General features: G+C 36.6%; 1 protein-coding gene across 2 annotated transcripts in view; it reads left to right on the top strand.

Annotated features, from left to right (window-relative positions):
• The window catches only part of TBC1D23 (TBC1 domain family member 23), a 50573-nt gene extending 41738 nt beyond the window's left edge, over nucleotides 1–8835 (top strand). For both annotated transcript variants that reach the window (XM_050958248.1, XM_050958253.1), the window contains 4 exons: nucleotides 2186–2274; nucleotides 3817–3952; nucleotides 5127–5321; nucleotides 7063–8835. In XM_050958248.1, the coding sequence (XP_050814205.1) occupies nucleotides 2186–2274; nucleotides 3817–3952; nucleotides 5127–5321; nucleotides 7063–7144 (502 nt within the window). In that variant the 3' untranslated portion in view covers nucleotides 7145–8835. The remainder of the gene's footprint in view (nucleotides 1–2185; nucleotides 2275–3816; nucleotides 3953–5126; nucleotides 5322–7062) is intronic.
• Nucleotides 8836–9519: the final 684 nt, after the last annotated feature.

Raw genomic sequence — 9519 nt, forward strand, 5'->3', positions numbered from 1 at the left:
AAAAAAATCAGTTCTGTTTTTCAGGATTTTTGATTACTTTTTTCTAGTAGATTTGCCCATTCTTTGAGAATGGAGGAACATCATGCTGGCTATGCTAGGTCATCCAATGTTACTAGAGAAGGGAGATGGTATAGGGTGAACAAAAAACATAATTAATGTTAAGGGTGCCCTTGTAGTCCTTGGAAAGAAACAGAAATGTCCCAGTAAAACTGAGACATATGGTTATTTCAGGATTTATAAAGCTACTTTAAATAAAAATAAAAACCTCTTAGGAAACATTAACATTAAACTATAAAATTGTTTCTTTGCAGCTTTTTAATGTTGTACTTAAGGTTATTTATATCTGACAGACCATCCTACCTTTTGTTTGTTATGAAGAAATATAGCTGCACTGAGTTTGCACTTGTCCCTTAAAGGAATATTACTCCCCTACAGTCAAATCATCTTTTTTTCCACTGGAAGTCGTACTGACAATATTAACTAGTTAGAACCCAGGATAAATTAATGTACTAAGACTAAGCTTTTTTTAAAATTCCAGCTGTATAAAGTGGAAAGAAACCTTTTTGTCTCATTGATTCAGTCGTGACAATTGTATCTTTACTAAATACTAATTGTATCTGATTTTGCAAGTTACCATCTGAATGGAATTAGATTAAATGAGATACCTGTACCACAAACTGGTCTCATTTAGCACTGTTTAACAGTAATTCCTGTAGAATTCTCCATTTCTAATTTAATAAGGTGCAAAATTTTATATAGTAGGCCTTTCTTTTTTGCTTTCGCTAATCTTACTCTGTTAATGCAAATATGGCCTCTTTTAAACCCTAGCTATGAATTTCAATTAACACTATAAATATATAATCTTATTAAACATAGCCTCCTCTTACCAAATCAGTAATCTATACTATTCTTCCTCATTCTTTTTTCTTAAAATTCTATATGCACAAAAGTCTAGCTAAATAATAAAATAGAATCACTGCCCTCTTGGATTGTCAGTGTCATTGATGCTTATTGTCTTAAGTCACTAATGAGCACATTTTTATATTGCTTTTTTTGTATAGCCTATTTGTTTTTTCTCAATTAACAATTAGTTTTTCCATGTTCTTTCTCATTCGGTAACTCCTAATCAAATAGTCCTAGAAGATGTAACAACTTGTTAGACTTTCACGGATAGATAAATATTGTCTTTCTTCAAGATAGTCCTAAAGGCCAGGACCGACCCCAGGCCCCAGCGCACCAAGCATGTGCTTGGGGCGGCATGTCGTGGGGGGCGCTCTGCTGGTTGCCGGGAGGGCGGCAAGTGGCTCCGGTGGACCTCCCGCAGGCTTGCCTGCGGAGGGTCTGCTGGTCCCGCGGCTTCGGTGGAGCATCCGCAGGCACGCCTGCAGGAGGTCCACCAGAGCCGCGGGACCAGCGGACCCTCCGCAGGGACGCCTGCGGGAGGTCCACCGGAGCGGCGGGACCGGTGAGCGGCAGAGCGCCTCCGCGGGGTGCTGCCGTGCTTGGGGCAGCGAAATGGCTAGAGCCGGCCCTGCTAAAGGCACAGGTACCATCTTGGACCCAGTTCAATAGATGTGCATAAATTAGTGTGCCTCAATATATTGGCTCAAAACAGGAACAGAGCTTTATAGATGTTTAACTGAAGCAGATTTGTTTCCTTTTTGTGTCTACGCAGTGTCATCCTTTTGGGAAAATCTCTCCCAGAGTGACCCTGTTGCCAGTCCAGCGAACTGTCAAATGTACTTCTTTATATTCTCCATCTTTTCCCTCCACCCCAATTTACAGTCCTTCCAGAGCCACACATAATGTTATAATGTAATTCAGACAAACACTAGAGTGCTCTGCTGGGTATTTCAAAGCACCTCCTTAAATGTTTTGAAATGTTAGTATGTATTTGCTGTTCGAGAGAATGGTTAGAAGTTGTATGTAAGATGCAGGACTACCTGGTTTTCAGTTACAGTGCTTAAAAGTGTTCAATCTGGCAAATAACCCCATGATCTGCTTTTACTAATCTGGTGCTTTCTGGGCCACTCTCAGCTTTCTTGTAGTAGTCTTTGAGCCTGTGGATTCCTCTCTGATTGCACAGATATGGTCACATTTCGCTATTGCATGCTGCTATAGGAAATGTTGTACCATTAGATCTGAAAATATTTTTCCCCCTTCCACCCTCTTCCCATGCCAACAGACATGTTAGCAGCAGTGACCGATTGGGAAAACCCTACCGTGGTGTAAAACCGGTATTCAGCATTGGAGACGAAGAAGAATATGATACTGGTACAGTAGGAAACTCTATTCTTATTTGAAGTCCCCTTAATTTAGACACATGCCATGGCCTCTTTTCTATTTGACTGTCACAGGGTACCATTGTTGTCTATCATTAACTACAAATTAAATATTTTCTATTTACAAAAATATTTTTAAGAAATTATTCTTACTATTGATCAGATTAGAGAGGCTTAATGATCAAGCAGGAACAGGGCCATATTGTGCTGGGCATTGTACAAACACAGAATAGTAGACAATCTGTATCCTGAAGAGTGATTTCCCCTGTCCCCCTTTAACTGCCAACTCTGCAAATTCACCTTGGAGATCTGACAGTCAAACTACATTCTCTTTTTCACTCATTGTTCTAAAGGTTTTGCAAGCCAACATCTGTCATCACTTACACCCATGCAACACTGTTAACCTCCACTGAGGTTAAACACTTTGGCCTGCAGTACCTTTTATTAGTGGTGATAATGAGCAAGAAGAAAAAAATCCAATTTGATTGTCAGATCCTAGGTTGTCTGTTTGGCTGGCAGTTAGGCTGTGTGTATACTGCTCTGCAGTTTGGACTAGGAGGATGTGAATAGCAGTGCACACCGGAGTGCTGTGCTGTAACTCCTCTGCGTGGACACTGCAGTCACAAACTACAAGGTTTATAGTTCACATTAATGGCTATTCAACCAGAACTACATGTTCCTTAGATGCATACCGACTGTATCACTGATTGATTATCATTGAGTGCTGTAATCACATACCTGCCATCAAGATGGGCACAAGCTTTTCCACTGTCAGTTCAGTAAATTCTGTCAGTGTGTTCTTGTCCCCCAGAAAAACCTCTTTCCACAACTTTCACAAGTTGTTTGCAAATATTTCTGCCATTTCCATTTGAGGATGCGATGTTACCGACTAGAGTGTATACAATGGATATGATCAGATAATTTAGGTCCACAATAAGGTTTTGTCTATAGTACTTATATATATTTTTTAATAAAAAGTGTTTAACAATTAGCTTTTTGGATTTTTTAAAATTTAACGTTCTTTTTTTAAAACAAATACTGCAGTATGAGTAAAACCAACATTGCACAAATATATTGTGCTAGTGCAGCAGAACAAGAAAAGTGAAACTATTTTCAGTGCAGTTACACTGGATTTACAACGGTGTAATTGAGAGCAGAATTTGTCCCATGGCTTCTAACTTCAGTGTCCCTTCTTAAAATACTACCTTTTTAGATGTGGATGTGCATAGCTACAACTCAGAATGTTTATTTCAAAGCAATTTAAACTAGAGCGTGCAAAAATAGCTTTGAAAATGGAGTAATTCAAAAAATGGAGGTGAGAACTCAAATGTGGATGCAAGATGGTTGGATTTAGTAGATAATGGGTTCCTGGCACTTTTGTGGTTTACATCAAATGTACTGTTTGGAATTCTTCAGTGTTCTAATTGGGATATGAAACTTAATTATTTTTATTTTTAATAAGCAGTAACATAAACATTGAAGAGTTGACAGATGTTCTGTCTGTGTAAAAGTTATTTTTTCCTCTTCCATATAGATGAAATTGATAGTTCCTCAATGTCAGATGATGATCGAAAAGAGGTAGTCAACATTCACACATGGATAAATAAACCAGATGTGAAGCATCATTTCCCCTGTAATGAAGTGAAAGAAAATGGACACATGTTTCCTAGGTACTAAAGTATTGTTTGTTCTTGAGTATGAAAAGCTATATGAAAAAGCTAGTGGTGGTGTTATATTGTGTCTGGATAATGTCTATAATGAACAATAAGCGTCTGAGCCACTAAGTAACTAAGAGCTGTAGTATTTATTATTTGTATTGTCACAGTGCCTAGGAGCCCTCGTCATTGTGCTAGGTGCTGTACAAATTTGCTCCTTGACTATTTCTACAGCATGTGTACAGAATTTTACTGCTAAAAGAATAGTAGTAACTCCTTTGCAAAACAAGTTGTTTCAGAAACTACTCTCAATAAGTTTGGGTTTATTTTCAGCATCAGGGCCCCAAATGTCCAAAGTGTGGCTGCACTCTTCCCTTGTCAATATCTGCGCAAGAATGTATTGCAGAGGTACTTCTACCTCTAAATCAGGACACAATTGCAGTGACCTTTTTATCTGGTCGGTAGGAGGTACTGGAGCATGATGCATAGTGCATCTTCCCGTAGTTGAACCGAAGTGTGTGACTGTAGAGACCTAACAAACTTGGGCTGTAGTGTAAAGCATGGTGTCCTTTGCTCAAAACACTAAGTTGCTTAAAGTTGTGTTTTGCTCTTATTTAGAGAGACAGAAAACTATTTTATATTTTTATTAAAAAGAATCTGGTAGAAGATAAAACTTTAGAATTTGACCAGAGACTGCAGTCAGTGTTTCACTGTTGCATTTTATCATAGTTCCAAAGAACTAAATATTTACATCACTGGAAAAGCTCATCCAGGAAAAAAAAAACATGCTTTTCAAAAAATTTTACCTAGGAAGATAAAGCCCGAAAACTGCAAATACCTGTGCATGTATGTAGGATGCCGGATCAGGACCTTTGGGTTGGCTCCCTGTGAGATATACATGTTAGCTATTAGTTCCTGTGCAGTGTCAATGTTCTTGACAAGCTATATGGTTTTGCTATGTGCTATTAAACAGCTGCCATGTTTGACTTTGGAAGTGCTTGCATTTCAGTTCTGAGAGAAGTTTGTAAAGTGTTTAGGAATTCTGAATTAAATATGCTACATAAATATAAAACTGTTGGAATTTAAAACTGTGTGTTAACTCACACTCTGACCTAGCTATCTTTTAATATTGACCTTTCTGTATATTTCACCCTTACTTCATTTGTTGCTAAATTTTCTCTTTTTAAAGTCATCTCTTAGTAACTGCAACACACATGTACTGTTTGAGGGAGATTCCATCACGAAGGGGATTGGCTTACATACAGTCTCGTCAGGCCCTAAACTCTGTAGTTAAAATTACATCCAAGAAGAAACACCCAGAACTAATCACTTTTAAATATGGAAACAGCAGTACTTCGGGCATAGAAATTTTGGCAGTTGAAAGGTAAGAATGTTTCTCAAATACGAACTGATCACAAGACAAAGGGCCTCATCCTGCAAAGTAGAGTGTGATACTACTTCCTTTGATATCAGAGGCACTTGGCACTTCCAGAAACAGGCCCAAAGCTAACACTTTGTTTTCAATAGCTGTAATGTCCTGACATGAATCAGGATACGCAGCAGATCTGCAGTGTCTCTCAAGGAATACTGAGTTTGTGGATTTTGGAGGGAAAAGAAGTATTTATTGTAGCCTGATTGGTCTAACAATTTGTAAGATCATTCATGTAGAGAAATATCTCCTCCACCCGTACCTCTGTATAAATGCCTCTGAAATAGTTTTTAAGTTAGCTTTCTATTTTTGAGTACTCCTTTTGGTAACCATTTTACTGGAAAGTGTCCTCTTAGTAATGGGTCTATGTAAGAGGTTATATGCAAGTTTCTATCCTGCTACAAGAGCCCCAAATGTATCATCTGGAAAGGCACCAGACATTCTTCATCACTAAGATATTGATGTGGGTTTATCATTTTGAGAGGGCAGGGAGGGCATACATAGCCTCCAAAGCAAGAGAAGTATTTTGGGCTTTGGGCTTGCTTCTTTTTTTCACTACAATGTATAGTTTCTCTTAGATTTCTGTGCGTGTGTATGTGTGTGAAACGCCAGTATTTAAAGGCATTAAAGTGAAGGATTTTTTTTTGTTTTAATAAAGAAGGCTCATGATTAACAAACAGATGTTACCTGGTGATTGTAAATAATGGATTCCAGATTCTTGAAAGTCTGATTTTCCCAACCATAAGGAGTCCGATCCAAAGTCTGTTGACTTCAGTGGACTTGGGATCAGACCCAAAATAATTGTCTTCAGAATAAAATTAACCTAAGGATATCTGTAAAATCTGTGTTTTACAAGACATTCACTTGAGAGTTATAAATATATTTAAAAAACTGGTCCCTAGGGGATTGGACAGCTGAGAATTAAGTAATATGATATAGAGCCTTTAACCTGAAGATTGCTGGTGAAAATCTATTCTATATCAATTCTTATAGTGGACTCATCACTTAAATACAAAGCGTCTTCCAATAGTGCATTAAGTAACTTGACTAACATGTCACAAGTTAGTTGTTCTCTCATCCTCTCCCTGAGAGAGAAGGATGTACAGTGAAGCATCTTGTTTTGGAAGGGTTTTTTACCCAGATCACTAGTGTCTAAAAGTTACTATCATCTGATGCCTGTTTGGGTATCCTGTGTGAAATGCGTTTGGTGGTATTGGTCCAGTTCCCAGCAGTAAGTTGTCCATACCACAAAAAACGCCACCACACATGGCACTAATTCACTAGTTCATTGGCAGCTTCCATACAATGAGAAAGAACTGAATGGTAAGCATGGAAAATGAACTATTCTCTTGTCCATAAAAGTCTCTGCAGATTAGGATTGGTATGCATTGATGGAGTAATGTATGGAGAAATCTTGCCCTGCTGTTGCCCATTCTGTACCTTTCTATGAATAAATCAAGGTCTCCAGGGTTCTCAACCAAATACTTTTCATCAGCATTGAATTCACATGAAGAAAATTTTATTTTATTCCAACTATGAAGGATATTACTGTTTACCCAATAGTTTTACATTTTAAAAGGAGATTTTTCCCAAATGTTACTGAGACAAAGCTAGAGGATGAATTCAGACATCAGTTTTTATGAGTGGCATGGAAAGTTGGCACAATGTATTAATGATGGTCCTTTCTCTTTTAAAGGTATTTGATTCCAAATGCAGGTGATGCTACCAAAGCCATAAAACAACAGATCATGAAAGTCCTGGACGCGTTAGAGAACTAATAACAAAAAACTTTTAAGATAATGATTTAAAAAAAAAAAGAGGCCACCAAGATACTGTATGTGGACACAAAATGACTGCTTTCCAACTGAATACTAACCTAAGAGAACATCTCTGTTTGCTGATGGGAATGCCTGAGTAGCAGGCTTAAAATAGGGTAAATTATTAATTTCTCAGCAGGATTTGAATTATTTTTTTGTTTCAATAATTTTGTTTTTTGCAAAGGTTGTTTATTATAAAGGTCAGGTTTTTTTAAAAGCAGCTTTAATGTAGCAGTTCAGTTGTGTAGAACTATATGAAGGGAATGCAGCTCTTTCAGGTATGGAAAAATAGTTGAAATGTCGTAAGTAAACTTGAGAATTAGAAGTCAAAAATGTCTAAAGCCTAATGCCTGTAAATTTGATTTTGCCTACTGGTAGTATCAAGTATTGTTATCAATCCTTAGGTTTGTAAACAGAAGAGACAAAAGCTCAGTAATACAACTTACTCCTCTCAAAATGATTGGAACTCAATTCAATCAATCTTCAACTCCAGGGGATTGAAAAATGCAAACCATACTGTGGAGGAGGGAAAAAAATGTGGTTGTTTTTTGTTTTTTTTTTAAAACCTAGTATACACTATCAGGTAAAATAATTTGAATGGTTAAATGACTGTTTTTAAATACTAGACTGAACTGTATACAATAAGAAAAAATTTACCAGTTTGTAATTATGCAAATTAAATGTTTCCTGGGTTGAGGCAGTGTTACTATTGTAGTACAAATGCGTGAGTGCTTTTGAGCAACTGAAATTGGAATTCATGCTTCACATGACATATTACCAGGTGAAAGTGATTTGTCTGCCTCCATCAAAAGTGAAATATCTAATAAAATATATTATTTGGTCTGTCATTTCAAAGCCCTTCAGTTCAGCACAGATGGATTTGTACTAACTTGAAGGTGTGTTCTGCCTCAAGACTAACGCACGCAAATAAAGCAAAGTGATCAAAGCACTGAATATCTGTGATAACTATTTGTTACTTTCAAGGCCGTATGGATTTTTCCTTTGAATAACATTTTAAATTCTTTAATGCCAGAGAACTGACAGCTATTCTGGCAGCTTTCAGATTTGATCTGAAATAGCTTTCACTAATCTGTAGCTTTCGGATTTGATCTAAATTTGGTTCTCAAATTAGCAAGCCAATCCTGGAATGCATTTATGGCCATGGAGTAGTTTCTGTGCATGCTGATGCTGAAATTAACAAAAACTTTGGAATGATGATTATGGGAATCAGCTGTACTGTGTGGAAACCACTTAGTATTTACAGTTAATAAAAAGTAAAATGGATGTATCATAAAGAAATAAATGAAACCGACCTTTATAAAAACCACCTATTTTAAGTTATTTTAGTAGGAATCAAGCTAAGGCACCTTAATTCTGGAACAAATTCCCTTTTTTAAAATATCTGAATAAACACCAATAGAACTTGAACTATTGAAAGTATTTGCATGAAATTGCACCTGGCCCAATGCTCCTGTATTTATAGTTCTGCCCTGCAGCTGTTGTATTACAGTCCCCCCTTCCTATTCTCTGAAGAGCCTCTGACTCTGTGTCTACTTCAGCAATGAGATTTTTTTTCATAATGTTAATGTAAAGATGTTTGTGTTACTGTTTATAACTACAATTGTAAATAAACCAGTACAATTTGAACATAACTTGTTCTAACAGAAGGCATTTAATTTTGCACTGTTTGATTTCTGTTGGCCTAACTATAGTTTTTCTAAAAGTAACGTGTTTTAATGTGGGGGAGGGGGTGTGAAATAGATATTTAAAGTGAGAAAAGTAGTTGGCTACAGTTCACAGGCAGCTGGTATGAATTTTTTTTTTAAGTACTTATGTTTGCTTTTGAAACCCTTTCATAGGTCAAATGAAATATAACAGTAGAAAATAGACAAAGCTCCATTTTGTCAGTAATATATGTACAAATATATGGTTCACCTATCATTAAAATTCATTCTGTTAATTTTATTGGCTGACCATGGTCAACATCGCAGGGATCAGAGCTTATATTTTGAACTTTGCTGTTTATAAATGAACAAATGGTAGAATAATTCAAAAGCTGATTACAAAGCATTCCTAATTCTATCATATTTTTGTTATGAAAAATATTGACGGCATATTAATATATAACAATTTTTGCTCACTATTAGTGGGAGGAGGGAAAAAATAATTTTGCATTATATTACTGACTTGGGAAGTCAGGGTATAATTGTTTCACAAGCAGCTGAAGTATTTCTAATATCTTGAAGAATCCAGCTATTCATAGTGAAAATCACATTCTATTTTAAAATAACACTTAGCTATGCTTATCTCAAACATAGGAGGAAGGTAATATACAC

This window comes from Gopherus flavomarginatus, chromosome 1 (genome assembly GCF_025201925.1).
Source record: "Gopherus flavomarginatus isolate rGopFla2 chromosome 1, rGopFla2.mat.asm, whole genome shotgun sequence".
Lineage (NCBI taxonomy): Eukaryota > Metazoa > Chordata > Testudines > Testudinidae > Gopherus > Gopherus flavomarginatus.